Source organism: Lepidochelys kempii, chromosome 5 (genome assembly GCF_965140265.1).
Source record: "Lepidochelys kempii isolate rLepKem1 chromosome 5, rLepKem1.hap2, whole genome shotgun sequence".
Classification (NCBI taxonomy): Eukaryota; Metazoa; Chordata; order Testudines; family Cheloniidae; genus Lepidochelys; species Lepidochelys kempii.
Window position 1 is genome coordinate 53,552,378 of NC_133260.1, and position 15,962 is coordinate 53,568,339.

Here is a 15,962-nt window from a genome sequence, read left to right on the forward strand (position 1 = left end):
TCCATCAGGACTGAAGCTGCAACATGCTGGCAATCTCACTGAAAGAGCTATTGAGCACCATCAGTTGCCATTGAAATGAATAGGAGATGGGACCTCTCAGCCCCTTGCTGGGCTGAGGCTCAGAATCTCAAAAGGTACTTTGGGGTCAAACTGACATGGATTTCAATGGGAGTTAGGCCCCTGGATACCTCTTAGGATCTGGGACTGAATCCTCAATGCTGATGTGCCCAAGCCACCACTGAAAGCTAATTCTGGGTGGGATTCTTTTTCAGAAGTGCGTAAGCATTGACTTAACCTTGCTCCTAAACAAGTTGATTCATTGATAGTAGAGAGAGGTCAACTGTGAACCTTTTTATAAATCCCACTCTCTGTATTTTTCCCAAATGCCAACAGTGATTACACTGTATAAAAAGCTGAGTGCCAAATTTAATTTTTCCAATAGCCATTTTTATTTATAGTAGTACTTTAAAAAAATGCTTCTTAAACCATAAGTCTATTAGGTACCTACATTAATTTATATCTGAACTGATCTTTCTGAATCTTTTCTGCATCAAAGTTCATCCCAGGGTCAAGACCTTGTGTGTCATGGTTTAGTTTGGAACACTTCTTTTTTTCAATAAAGATATAGATTTCTGCAAAAACAGGATTCATAATATAAACATTGACACAATCTTAACTAATTAAAGACAGCAGATGGGGACTAACTCTGAGATGGAGGACTGTGAACATACAATTGTTACTTATTTATCCTTCAGAGAAAGAAAGTGAAGCCATCAAATGAGGGGCTTGTACTTGAAAAATTTCAGTTCCTCTCTTCCTGTTTCCCAGTACTGCAGGGTTGATGAAACCAGATGGGTTTCAAATAAGTGGCCTTGATACTAATAACCTAAGACTGATGTGTAATTACATTTTCAATGATTCATCTGTATAACACCCTGGGTTATTTTACATAGGCAGCATCTGGTTCACATGTGCACTGTGATTATTCTACTTTGATTGACATCTGTAGTCTCCTAATAAAGTCCCAGTTGCACAGATGTGTGCTGCTGCCTTCTTCCTTAACGTGCTTGTACAGACAAAACGTCCTTTAGAACACCATGCTGAAGCTTGCAAAAAGGAAAGTCAGTCCATGTTTGGCAGTAAGTAATCCTGCACTGCAGTTACAGATCACCAAGGAGCTAAAGACTCCGAAAGATCGATACTACTTTTGCTGTTAGTGGTTTGAACTGTCATTTTAATATCAAATTAGTACAGGTGAACTTCAGGGAAGCTATCCAGATTTACACTGATGTTTCATAACTGAGATCAGAGTCTGATTCAACACATAGACCCAGGAAGATTTTGTAAGGAAAACAACCTTAATTTTGTGTTGGAGTGATTTTGTACTGTTGCTTTGATTCCGTATTGACCTGAGAAGTGATCTCCTTTCACTACCTATTTCCTACTAGGTCACCAATTTGAATCTGGATGAGGTCACGGTGACCAAAATCACTGAAGTTTGTTTGGTGTCCTGTGTAAAATAAGTGTGACAGATATCTGAATCTTGGAACACAAGAGAGACATCAAACACTGAATGGGCATGGAAACCAAACTGCCCGCTCATCTGTACTGTGACTTCTCCAAATCAGGATTGATGCACATTGGCACTGCAGTTTGAAGAAGCTTCAGCTACTGCCATCTGTGGCATCCATTCTCTCTGCAGTCTAGCTCTGAGGCCCATCAATCCAGCGCTATTTATGAACACTAAATTCACAGAAAAAATCAATAATAGGAACATTCATAATTAAAAAATAAAGTTTATTGCAGTCATCCAGCATGCAACACATATCAACTCATGTCTTGTAAAATCAATTACTCTATGTAGATATATTTCTGCAGTATGCCCAAAATTTCAATCCAGGATGCTTTAAGCCAGTGTTTCCCAAACTTGGGACCCTGCTTGTTCAGAGAAAGCCCCTGGCAGGCCCGGACAGTTTGTTTAACTGCCGTGTCTGCAGGTTTGGCCAATCACCGCTCCCACTGGCCACAGTTCGCTGTGCCCAGCCAATGGGGGCTGTGGGAAGTGGCGGCCAGTATGTCCTTCGGCCCGCACCACTTCCCGCAACCACCATTGGCTGTGCACAGCGAACCGCGGCCAGTGGGAGCTGCAATCGGCCAAACCTGCGGACGTGGCAGGTAAACAAACCGGCCGGGCCCGCCAGGGGCTTTCCCTGCACAAGCGGTGTTCCAAGTTTGGGAAACATTACTTTAAGCAATGACATAAAAGGATTTTCAGAGATATTTTTAGGGCTCTTAAACTTTAATTTCCTTGAAGCCTTTAAAGATAATCTTACACAATATATACTTTCATTGGCTATTGCTTCTGTATAATTACAGAATTATTTTATTTACAAATGGATTAGAAAATGTGCATTAGCAAGGTTTATGGCTCACCCTTTGGAAGCTGAAGTTGTCCCTCTTCTAAGAGTTGACTCTATGTAAAAACATCAGAATCTCGGAGGGCCAGCATGGAGTCTGAGGTGGTTTTGGCCAGCTCCCATGCTGTAGTTCCCTCCATTTGATCTTTTGGGACAGATCCTTAGCTGGCATAACTGCATTGTAATCAATTGGGCTATGTTGATTTACACCACTTGAGCATCTAACGTTCTATCTGTATAAATAAAGGTTTTGGGGAAATACCTGTACTGAAAAGAAGTGTGTGTGTGTGTGTGTGTGTGTGTGTGTGTGTGTGTGTGTGTGTGTGTGTGTGTGTGAAAGAGAGAGAGCTAATGAATCTTATTCTGAATTTGGACCATCTACAAAGAAGTAATTGAGAAGCTAGTTGGGAAAAATCTGTTATATATTATGTGAAATTCATGAAAGAAGTACAATGGTCCTGGTTAGTTGAGGTTTTGTTGTTTATGGAGATGGTACAATCCTTTCTAAAATTCCTAGGGTCCAGCACTCTTTGCAGCCTCCTTCCAAACAGTAATGACCCAGCTCTTTGGTCTTTTGTTAAACTTTTCTGTTAAATGGTCATTGGTGATTTTGAGCTGTCTTCCCTGCTGCAAGCACAGGGAACAAGACTGGCCTGAGGGCCAATTAGAGTTTTGGAGTGAGAGAAGTGGATCATTCTGAAGAGAATGGAGGTCTTTTTTGTGTGGTCCTTTTGACCTGTGGAATAGTATGTCTTTCAAATAATTGTTGTATAGCACTGGGAACTCCAGAGAGTTGCTTTTCCATATGCAAATAAATGAAAATCCTTTGTGGTGAGTCCCTTCCTCCATCTAATGGGCATTTTAGTATGTCTACTTTTTAAAGGGAAAGACGTTGGAACACCTTGCAAAGTGTCAAAAGTGCAAAGAACAAGAAGGTTCTAAGAAGAATGCTTTATGGCAATTAACAGGTTAAATACACTCAGCTAGATTCTCAACCCCACTTCCATCCCCTTTGCACCACCTGAGCAGCATGAAGGGGACATGATCCATTGGCAGCTGATGTAAAAGGTGGAAGAGATTTCTGAACTGATGCAGAGCTGGTAGAAATTGCTCCTATCCTTCTCTCTTCCTACCCCTGGCTTAGGTGGCATGTCAAGAAAAGGTGGCACTGTGATGAAGATGAAAAGCCACCCTCTTATTATAGCAGCTATTTACTCCATTCTCCTATCCACCACCCACTGGCTGCTTTGTATCTATTTTACATTTTTTCCATGGATGTAATTTATTTTTCGGGTGGGGGGGGAATGTGGGATGTTGACCCTCCTCTCCCTCCCAGTGCTCCATTTTATCACATTTCACTTCTGAAATTTACATAAGGATATCAGTCTCCCTAGGAATGATCATACATATTTCAGGATTAATCAAAGGTCTGATTTCCCCACTATTGAAAAAATTATTTCTGTAGCTGAAGATAGGGCAGGAAGAGCATGGGTGAGTTTGAGTGGGGAGAGATGAAGTACAATTCTGTTGGATGCCAAAAGAACTCTAGGTGGAATTCAGACCCAGTAAAAATATATAACTACTGTATGTTATATCAGTTCTGCTCCCAGGTTAAATAGCTTCCAGGTTTATTAAGAATGCACTGCTGCTTTCTGCATCCAGGTGAATGGTGTTGGTGAAAAATGTGTTTATAAATCACATTGGCAGGGGTGAAGTAACTTAAAGGACTTAACCGTACTGAGGCCCCCAAGTCTGGAGCAGGGGGCGGGGCCTCGACCAGAAGGGGTGGGGCCTCGACCGGAAGAGGCGGGGCCTTTAGAACCCCGGGGCCCTTAAATCAAGATTTAAAGGACCCGGGGCTCTGGCTGCAGTAGAGGCGGCTGGGAGCCCCAGGCCCTTTAAATCACCATCAGAGCTACCAGCTGTGGAGGCAGCTGGGAGCCCCAGGGCTCAGGAGCCATTTAAAGGGCCCTGGGCTCCAGCTGCCACTGCCACAGTGGAGCTCTGGGCCCTTTAAATCACCGCCAGAGCCCCGCTACCGGAGCCCTGGGGTAGCAGCGGCAGCAGAGGGCTCCAGCGGTCATTTAAAGGGCCAGGTGCTCCCGTCCGCCGCTACCCGCAGCAGAGCCCCGGGCCATTTCAATTGCCACTGGAACCCCACTGCCAGAGCCATCAGTGATTTAAAAGGCTCTCGGCTCCACTGCGGTAGCAGCGGCTGGAGCCCCAGACCCATTAAATCGCCACCTGAGACCACTGGGTTTGATGGGCCATTGGTCTGACTACTATCGCCATTCTTATGTTCTTAATTCAAACCTTATGAGCAGGTTTATTTAACCTAGGAACAGGTTTCGGACAGATGCCAGTTGTGTGTGTATAAAGTGGCTTTTTTTTCTTTTGATTCTGTTTTTTAAAGGAGCTTGTGGGTTTACATCCTTCTGACAGCAGGTGTATTTTGAGCCACCCATTACTTTGTAATAGATATAGGGATACCCTGTTCTGTCAGTACTAGGTGACCTTACATCAGAGAAACACTGGTCCTCTGCTCTTAAAAGGGAATTTATTTTTATTTTTTAAATTATTATTTATAAAGTATTCAATCATAGACTATCAGGATTGGAAGGGACCTCAGAAGGTCATCTAGTCCAACCTCCTGTTCAAAGCAGGACCAATCCACAATTTTTGCCCCAGATCCCTAAATGGCCCCCTCAAGGATTTAACTCACAACGCTGGGTTTAGCAGACCAATGCTCAAACCACTGAGCTATCCCTCCTCCAGTACTGTAGGTTAAGTACTGTAGAGGAAAGTGTGAAGACATGATTTCTATCCAAAGAGTTAGAGTCTAAGGCTTCGATCCAAGAAGGCATTTAAGCACATGTGTAACTTTAAGCATGTGCTTAGCTCCCATGGAAGTCAATGGGATTTAAACATGTGCTTAAATGCTTTCCTGAGTTAGGGATTCAATAGCACAAACTAAAGTAGAAAAGGTTGAGGCATGGAAGCCGAAATGCAGTTTCAAGGCTAGATTTCAAAACTAGTCCTATTACTGGATTTCCTGCAGCTTTGGGAGCTTTATTTCTCTGATTGTACTGGGCATGATTTCACTGCGGTAGCTGCCATCTGTGTATTCTGTGTTTTCAAGACCCAATGAAAACCAGAATGTATTTTAAAACTTTTCCTGTGGGGTGGGTTAGTGCTCATGACCCCCGGTTGTGTTGACATTGGGCAGTGCACAACATGGGCCTGATAGTGAGTGATCACTGAGAAGGTGTATGGGAGCGGATAGGCATGGAGTGAACCTTCCCTTCACCACACACAGCTGGGCATGGGCTGTTCCCGACTCTCGCTGTGCTCTGGGGAGTGCAGGGACTCCTGTTTCCCCCCAGATCGTGACACCAAAATCAGGGGTGGGCAAGAGGCTTGGTCATGGCCCTATCCTGTGGAGTAGGGCTGGCACAATAAGGGCAGCAACTATTTCATCCACCACTATGGAACAGACTGGCCACCCTCAGTGCGCATGGAGGCGGACTCAGTCACAGTCCTGGGGCACTTCAGCTCTATTTTGTCTCTTCAGAGGCCTGTGCCTTAAATGTCATGGCCTAGCCCCATGTGAATAATGACATTTCAGCAGCAAAACAGTAATTAATTTCAGTCTGAAGTTATCTGTGCCAGTAAGGAGCTGAACTGTGATAATGAGGCATTAAATACCTACAGTAAAGGATACTTCAGTACCAAATCCAGGTACTGATCTATTCAGTAGCAGGGATTAGCTAGCTTTCCACTGCCGCACAATTCAATAACACACCACACTGACCTTTCTGGGGACAACTGAGCTTGCTCTGCGAGGGTTATGGAGTGGATCTGTGCATGTTCTGGATTGGCTTGGAGGGACTGGAGGTCTCCTATAAATGTGGTCTCTGTCCACTATTGAACAGTAGTGCCTGTGTATCCTGCCCCTTTTGCCTGTGTATCCTGCCCCTTTTTCACTGCTCTGGAAGCATGAAGGCTGCTGCTGCAGTAACCCCCACCAGGGTGCTGAAATTTGCCGTTTCCTCTATCCTCCTCAAACTGGCCTCGGTTCTTTACCTTTGAGATCCTGCATGTGCTTCCTGGTTCTCAGCTAAAAGCTTCATCTTTGGGCCATGTGGACCTTTTAAGCATCTCCACGGCTGATTGTGAATTGGCCAGACAGAAATCTACCAACCAGTATTGTGTCTGTTCATAGTTTCCCTGGCATCACCTCTCAGTACCCAGTGAGGCAGGGTCATACACTCTGCCCTTGAGCAAGGCAAATATTTGAGCAGTGCATAGAAGCTACACAGTTGCTCAAGGGGATTGTGTCTGCCCCATCTCAGGATTTCCAGGTGCTATGTCTGGCCAGGCTGAACAGCTCCTTCTCTGCGTCACGGAGGAATCTTAGGCCAGAATTTGGCCTTTACTATTAGTATATAAATGTAAATGTGATGAAACCAACTACAGGACCAATCATATAAAATGACTTTTAAAATTTAAACTGATGCATTTGTAATTCACTGGTTTTATAAAAGCTCTTAATTCCTAAGAAAACTACAATTTTCCTGCAGCGTATACTTTTGTGGTTATGACTTAGGAATTGGATTCTTAATTTTTTCCTCTGAAGACAGTGGCTACAAAAATATTTCTCAAACTAGGTGTGTGGTCTAGTTTATTTAAGTAAAAAGGATTTTAAGTAGAAATGAGCCACAGAAATGTATGCTACTTGTCTCAAACAAACATGATTTCAGCTTTTTATTTGTTACATCTATTGCTTAGTTTTTAAAGCAAGCATTTATTAGTAAGGAATCATAAGTGTGTTTGATCAGATAAAAGATCCATCACTATGTTTATTTTACCCCCTGGATATTTATTAATTTGTAGTTTATACTGAGTAAGGACCAGTGAAGTCATTGGGAATCTTGCCATCAAGCAAGATCCGGTCTTTTTAAAAAGCATTGACATTGTTGTTCTTTTAGGTGAAGTGTTGTCTAAACAGCAATTAATAAATCTTGTGTATAGAGTTCGTAGGGTTCTTAACACATTTATAATGTTTTCAGATTAAATTATGAAATAGCTTCTTATTAATGTTGTATGAACCCATCTTGACAAGAATTAAGAGGTATATGAATGTCATATTAGTGTAATGGATGTGCCAGTTAGCTGTTACAGCAACCAGTAAATCTGTTTTCATCATTTTGAAGTGATTCCCAACTCATCCTGCCCCCTTTACAAGGATAGTTATAGAAAGTTCATTCTACGTGCATAATTTAAATGTAGCTCCTGATAGTTTACCATTTCATGGAACAAAGAGTGGCTCGTGCAAGGGCTTGCCTTAGGTTTTTTTTTGTTGGGAAACTTCCAGATTTATCATACTCTCCATAGTGGTTATGATGAATGCAGGTACAGTCTGGCTTGCAGCCAAAGGTTGAGGCTGATTAAGAGATATTGATTCCCTGTCTGAACATTAGGTTTGTGGTTTCTGCCTTGAATATATTGTTCATTAACCATGTAATTCAACAAGTTCATAATAATCTGTTCTGCTGACCTTAGCTGGGACTACATGGAATATTTTCTCAGTGCACGAAGTATGGGGTGACATGCAGATGCACTCCCCCCAGGAAGTGCTCCTGGAGGGAGATGGATAATTCTTTGGGGTGGGAGTATTTTGCTGTAGCCATTTCTTGAGTAAAGCATACTCCTCTCCACTTTCCCATGCCATCGCAGCTCTGCTGGGTGGTGTGCTGGCGGTGTGGAGAACTCTCACCTGTGTAGTTGTATTGGAATTGGACACAATCTGAACCCTGGTGCTCAGTGAGCCCACAATATTTGGCTTGTCCATTGGGGAAAAAACTGGTTATAGTGGACACACATACCTGCAGTTTAAATTAAATTTGCCAGTGATTTGTCTCTACTAAGAGTTACTGTCACCTTGATGAAAAAAGAAAATCCGATGAAGTGAGCTGTAGCTCATGAAAGCTTATGCTCAAATAAATTTGTTAGTCTCCAAGGTGCCACAAGTCCTCCTTTTCTTTTTGTGAATACAGACTAACACGGCTGCTACTCTGAAACCTGTCACCTTGATGTTACAAAAAGAAAAGGAGTACATGTGGCACCTCAGAGACTAACAAATTTATTTGAGCATAAGCTTTCTTGAACTACAGCTCACTTCATCGGATGCGTTCAGTGGAAAATACAGTGGGGAGATTTATATACATAGAGAACATGAAACAAGGGGTGTTACCATACACACTGTAACGAGAGTGATCACTTAAGGTGAGCTATTACCAGCAGGGGGTGGGGGGGAGGGGGAACCTTTTGTAGTGATAATCAAGGTGGGCCATTTCCAGCAGTTGACAAGATGTTACAGTGATGGATGTTTCAGAGTAACAGCCATGTTGGTCTGTATTCGCAAAAAGAAAAGGAGTACTTGTGGCACCTTAGAGACTAACCAAAGAAAATCCGATGAAGTGAGCTGTAGCTCACGAAAGCTCATGCTCAAATAAATTGGTTAGTCCCTAAGGTGCCACAAGTACTCCTTTTCTTTTAGCGATGGATGTGTTACAAATGCTAAGGTAGCTAGATATAGGGGCTATTCTCTGCTAACACTAGTATATCTCAGTGGAATTACTCCTGATTTACACTGGTGTGAATGAAAGGAAAGCTAAGTCAAGCATTTAAAATGTCATTTTAAAGTTGCATTGAATTAGAGATAGTCCACGTTTAAATGAAACATATTAGTATGTTTTCTATACCCCAAATACACTTTTTTGCTTCTTTTTCATAGTAAAAGTTAAGCAGAAATCAATTATTTGGCTTTTAACATCTTATTTAAAACTTAAATGTCATATGACTTAACTAACACATTAATCATTCTACAGTTTCCAGAAAGGGGCTTTTTTTCAACTTGTTCGTTCATCCTTTCCCTGAGCCGATGAAATTACATCCAAGACTACTGAACTCCGTAGAATTAATGTTCAGGTTCTTTACTGACACATGTTGCGGGGAGAGCTCATCAGCGGTAATTTCTGGGGCTGCTGGTTTCAACGAGTAAGCTTCTCAGGACTCCAGGAGAGGGTTTCTCACTTTATAAGGTCAATTGGAAATTTATGGCTTAGTTTACACTCTCCTTCCAGGACCAAATGCCAGAACAGACAAAATCTGGAAAATGACTGCTTGGAAGTGTGCTGAAATCATTAGTGCTGCCAAAACCTAAACTGGGTTCTCGAGAGGTTTTTCTTTAAAAAAAAAATAAAAAATTGTAATGACTGACTTATACCTTATAATCATTGGAACCTATACCAGGGAGAACAGCTGGTCATATTTAAGTCACATGTGAACTCCACTTTATCTACTTTATACTTTTGAATTCAGCTATGGGAAAAAAAATGTCCTATGAATAGCACTGTAGATGCATGTATTTATGTAAGATGTTTTCACCTCCCTTCATTGTCTTTCTTTCCTTGTCACTTTTGCATTTCTCTCTGTTTGGTGAATAGCCCCAGGCAATCAATACGATGCTTCTGTTTTCTTTAACTAAGAACTTACACTAAGGGGAGATTCTGTCATTGTAGGCTGAGGATCTCAGACATAGCCACAAGGGCTGGGCAGCTTTCTCCTATGCCTTTACTCTAAACTCCTTTCCTAATGCTCCTTCCTTAGTAATGACAGTTTTTCCCAGAGGGGACCATCTATGAGGCCACCATTAATACCAATAAGACACGAACCTGTTGATCAATCAAAGAATCAGTTTGCCTCTTGGCACTAAATGTTGCCTCTGTAACACAAATTTTGCTCCTGTCTTTTATTCTGTTAGATGCAATGTGGCTATATTTACATTTACAATGTGGCTGTTTGAGATTTCATACCTTTGTCTAAACTTGAATATTAAAATGAATACTAATTTTCTGTTTGTGGGCTACTACTGCCACCTACTTTTTATGATGACTCCAAAGAAAGTATATATTAAATCAGATTTTCCTCTAATATTATTAATTTCTTATGCCTTAATAGGCCATTCTTTGTCAATCAATAAAAAATAAAATGTTATGCAAAACTGTCATGAATCATCACACACATACAAAGAAAAGGCATCCCCAAACCTTTGAAATTGAAGATTTCAGCCCCAGTCTGAGATGCAACCCCACATCTTGAGGACTGGGGAAGACATCTCCTCTCTTAGCAAAATGTCACCTTTTGACATTAAGTAGTTAAGACAATAACCATATGCAAATGGTATGTTAAGATTGGCAGTTGTGCCAATTTGGCTGCCTTTGACCTGATTTTATTCCAGTGCAAGTAAAAATATTTAATCCTTTGCCACTGGAAAGCTCTTTTTAGTAATGGAGCAGTCACACAAAAAATGTTTTTCTGTTTCAGCCCCCTTCAGAGATCTTACAAAATGGAATTGGCTGCATGCTCCATCAGGAATTGTGTTGCAGGGATCTCCTGTGGGGGTCTGTGTGAACAAAGAAATAGTTAAGTCACTTGAAATAAATGGCATGTATTGAATCTCATTGCATAGAAGGAAATACTTTTATCACCAGGTTATACAATGCCATTGTACCACCCTGCTATGCAGTGCTGCACTAGTGTGTCAAGTATTGTAGTGCATCTGTATCTTCTCTTTCTTGGGGCTCATCCTCAGCTGTGGAAAGAAATATCCAGTAATTCAACTAGTTTCTTCCAAATTGTGGGTTCAAACCTCAGCTGGTGTAAATCAGCAGAGCTCCAGGGACTTTAAGAGAGCTCTGCTGATTTACACCTTCTGCAGATCTGGCCTCCTGTTTGAATTTAATGTCAGGAAATATGAAATTATCTCATTGAGTTAGCAGTTTTCCAGCTGCATTAATGGAGTTTAAGTTTCCCAAAAGGCAAGTCTTCAATAAGTGATCCAACAGGCACGCACTCTCTTTGAAACTTGGGAAAATTAAGGCCCAGGTCCGGCAATCGTCACCACACAGGAGAACTCCTGTGCCTAATGCAGGACCCAATGACTTCAGTGGGACTCCATGTAAACATAAGGGTCCCCAATTGCCTAAGGTTGTAAATATAGTCCCTAATCCCTGCATAAATCCAGGACTATACTGAAATTTGATTTAGTTGCTCTTGGCAATGTTGTCATAGTCGTATTGGTCCTAGGATATTCAGAGAGTCAAGCTGGGTGAGGTTATATCTTTCACTGGACCAACTTCTGTTCATGAGAGAGACAAGCCTTCGAGATACAGAGCTCTTCTTAGGGTGTGGGAAATGTCCTCAGAGTCTCAAAGCTAAATACAATATGGAACGGATTGTTTAGCATCAGTAGTTACATAATATTTCAAGTGACCATTCAAGGTGAAGTGGCTAGTTAACACCTATGCAGGAAGAAAAAAGGCAGTAGGGGAGTAGATAGTCAGTGGATTATAAATTGTTGTAATAAGCCATAAATCCAGTGTCTCTAAGTCTTTATTTTTTGTGTCTAGCAAAGTTATGAATTTATGCTCCCAGGCTCATCTTTTGAAGGTGTTGTGCAGGTTTCCTTTGAGGAAGAGGACTGACCGATCAGATACAGAGTGATCACTTTGTGAAAAATGTTCACTCACAGGTGATATGGTGTTTTTGTCTTTTATTAATTTTCTATGTGAGCTCATTCGAGAGTGTAATGATTGTCTCATTTCACCCACATAGTTGTTATTGGGTCATTCAGTGCACTGGATGAATTGCTCTCTGTCAGAATCTCTCCATGGCTTGATTTCAGAAGAAACCAGTCCATGTTATTGCTCAGATTTTTGCATTACACACCTTAGATTGTGTTATTGGGCAGACTGTCCTTCACTATAATATCCATTTTTGTCAGATTGGGGCAGGCCCAGTCCTTATTTTGTGCCCAGCACAGAGCATACTGCAGGCATTTAACAAATAATCTCAATGTATAATGAATCACATAGTTTTAAAGCCAAAATTCAGTTTTCCATATGAGACTTCCTTGTAAGAAATGTATTTCCTCTGTATGGCTAATGCTTTCAGTTTACAAACTTAGCTTCACAGACCCAGTCTTATCATTTCAGCAGTTTAACTGTTACAAAAACACAGAGGCATCAGCAGCACCAATAAGTTTAAAATTAATCAGTAGCCAGGTTCTTCATCTCATGATCTATTTTGTTTAATCTAATGTATGTCACTTTTCTTTGTTGCAGAGTGTAAAGATTTCTGGAAGGGATTTATAAGTCTGATTTTATGTTTAATGCCTAAAACAATTAGCTTTACATATGGAACATAAAATTATTGCTGAAATTAACACTGAAGGCCTATTTTCAAGCTTGTAGTCTTTACATTAATTTGTAAAGTAGATATGGGTAGTTGATAGCTAGGGATTCAAACTCAACAGGTGTGCAGTCCTGTACTGGAGTTAGCGGTATAATCGTTTAAACCAACCCACTGATGAAAAGACAGTGCATTTTCAACAGGCAAACTTGAATATCACAGTGTACATAAAGAAGAATAAAACACTAATTGGATGACTGCTAATGAACAACTGGTATCTGAATAAATCTGCCTGCTTGATCCTGCTTGCCAGAGATTATGGGCTAAAAGCCAGATTCTGGTGCCCTTCCTCTACAATTTGTTCCACTGACTTCTGTTGAAACTCTGCCTGTCCTTCACCACATATGACCAGACTACTACCATCAAGATAACCTAATGGTTGGATGAGGTCAGCTCATGGATGAAGAATAGCTGGTTGTAGCTAAATCTGAGTAAGACAGATGTGATGCTGGTGGGTAAAAGAAAATATTTTGAAGAGCTTACAGCCATGGATTTGTCTCCTTTGGTTGAAGATCACACACCCACAATCGGTCAAATCAGTCTGTAATTTAGGAGTGCTCTTCGATTCCTTGCTGACATTAAGCTCTCACATACCAGCATTTAATGCTTTATGCCATCTTCAGTTGGCTAGAAGACTTCATCCCATCCTGGCAGATGATGATCTGGCCTCAGTTATACACACATTTGTCACCTCCTGTCTTGACTACAGCAATAAAGTATAGCTGGGCATGAAGCCACCAGCACTTAGGAAACTCCAAGTACAGCACTCTGCAGCATGTCTCCTCAGCAACATTCGCTACCATGAGCACATCAAACCTGTCCTCCCTCTCTATGCTGATTTCCCATGGAATATCGAGTTCAATTCACGATTTTGGTCCTTATCACCTGGGCCCAGTTTATCTAAAGGTTTTCCTGAAATTCTGGGATGAAGACTGTGTCAGTAATTCTGCTCCTTAGGCACAATGGAACTTTCTACCATAAGGGTAAAACTCATCTGTGCGGAAGACAGAACTTTCCCAGGGAGCTTGTCTGAGGCTGAGAATAAACTCCCACAGCAACTAAGTACCTTCACAAACCTCACCACCTTCCATTGCAAATGCAAAGTGCAATTCTTTGAGCTTGTCTTCTCTAACATAAAGGCATAATACTGTATACATTTAAAAACAAACAAACAAACAAACAAAAACACTGCCAAAACAAAATATTACATTGCACACACAATTGTCCCCCTGGGAGAGGTGGAGAGAGAATGAACCATAGATGTTACTTACATCACTTAATGCGCTAATCAGAGGTCATGAGATACTATGATGATGAGGGCAGTATAAGAAGCTATGTAGAATAGAATAATGTAAGAGTATGAGAATCTGATCCTAAATTTTCTGCTAGAGCTCTATGTACCTTCCACCTGTGCATGAGCAAAATGTCCATGCACCCATGGCTCACAAGTCTAATCACCCGTATACTAACATAAAACTTCAAACATGGAATGCACACAAGTAAAGGTCAGGGACTAAAAGTTATGCCTAAATGCCAACATTTTGGACAACAGCCACAATTCAAACATTAGGGAATGAGAAGGGAGCAATTAATTCTGCATCGTTCTGTGTGATAGCAGGAATGGCTATCGATAGACCTATCATGGAACTGACATAAATACTGCACAGCTGCCTCTATATTTCTTTCCTTTCTTGACTCTATCAAATTCTTCATGTTGGCTCTGCAGATGGAGTTGTAATTTTCAGTGTCCTTAGTGTTATGACAAATTAAACAGAAAAGCAATTAGAGATTAAATAATTATAAGATTATATTTCATCGGCTTGTTTTGCCAATGACATCTCAGCAAGTTACTAGTATGTCTTACAAAGGACACATTCAAAGGATATATTCATCCTGTGCTGAGTCTTAACAAAAAGTCTTAGAATAGACTATTAAAGGATTAACTTCCCTTCATGTGTTTGTATCTGATTTTTTAATTATGTAGCTAAATTTCTTTCAAATAAATTTATTTTCTTTACATTTCCAGACTTGATCCTGCCCCATCAAAGGCATCAGGCAAGCACCCGTCAGATGTGTCATCACTGGAAACTCAGAAAAACACTGCTGAGCCAGAGGACCTCTTTGATGACATCTAACTAGGCTTTTTATTCTGTTTTTGCTGAGAAACTATCAGAACAAAATTCCTGTTCAACTCTAGCTGTTAAACCATTAAGTTTAATTACACATTGAGTTGAAGCCCTTATTCAGAGAGGGTTATTTATAAATGGGGATGGCAAATTATTCTAGCCTATCTGTATAATCACATCAGTTGTCAAAATCTTTCACTACGGACATTCCAGCTCTTGGACCTGATCCTTAGATTGATTTGTGTGACTCTGGTGAGGTCTTAAAATCAGAGGCCCTATACTACCATCTCCAGTGTAGGGAGTGTGTTTGGGGAAAGAGGGCATGGCCGAGAGATCTCTACACCCCAGCAATCCTTGGCTGCTCTACATTACAGTGGGGACCTGCTGGTGGCTTAAAGCCAACTTATACTTGCCCTCCCCACCTCACCATCACCCCCTTTCCCGAGCTGCACAAAGCACAGCTCAGGGACTTGACTGTTCTCTGCATTATTGAGGTGTTTATTCTAAAAGAATTAGTTTAGAAATTGTACTTTGTGATGGAAAACACCTGTATAAGTTTAATTTATGGCTGCTCTTTAAAGCGCTCAAAGGCCACCTTTCTAGCATGAACATAACTTCAGTATGCACTCTGAGATGTATTTTTGGCTTTGGGAGTGAAATGGCTGTAAGTTGATATTGTCTGTTTTTTCTAACATATTGAATATTGTCAAAGTAATTATTCTTCTGTACTGAGACACTGACATAGCCTTTTAATATAGTCATTTATGTAATGCTTTACTGATTTTTCTCAAGATGATTTCTAAAAAGAATAAATGCATTTATAAAAAGACACCTTTCCTGGATTTTTTTGTTTGTTTGCTTGCTTTTATTTTTCAGGTTGGGAGCCATAAATGTAAAGGGGTTAGTTGGCAAAGTTAAATGGCCGACCTTTTCCTGTCCTAGAAAGCCAAGTTCATTAGTGTTACTGATCCTGCATGCTTACATGGCAATGGGCCAACACAAGTGTGTAAAGTTAAGTATGGGCTTCAGTTTTTGCAGGAGCTGGGCCTGCAAAGGCAGGGCCTGCTCCAACTCACATTTAAGTTAACAGCGACCAGATCATTTG

The 15,962-nt window shown here is 41.0% G+C and overlaps 1 protein-coding gene across 9 annotated transcripts in view; it reads left to right on the top strand.

Moving 5' to 3' along the window:
- The window catches only part of XRCC4 (X-ray repair cross complementing 4), a 297,890-nt gene extending 282,224 nt beyond the window's left edge, over window positions 1–15,666 (top strand). For 4 of the 9 annotated variants that reach the window (XM_073344408.1, XM_073344407.1, XM_073344405.1 and 1 more), the window contains exon 8: window positions 14,758–15,665. In XM_073344408.1, the coding sequence (XP_073200509.1) occupies window positions 14,758–14,866 (109 nt within the window). In that variant the 3' untranslated portion in view covers window positions 14,867–15,665. Of the gene's footprint in view, window positions 1–11,890; window positions 12,013–14,757 lie in introns of all 9 variants that reach the window. The other 5 variants (XM_073344413.1, XM_073344412.1, XM_073344409.1 and 2 more) reach the window with 4 other exon arrangements.
- The last annotated feature ends 296 nt before the right edge of the window (window positions 15,667–15,962 follow it).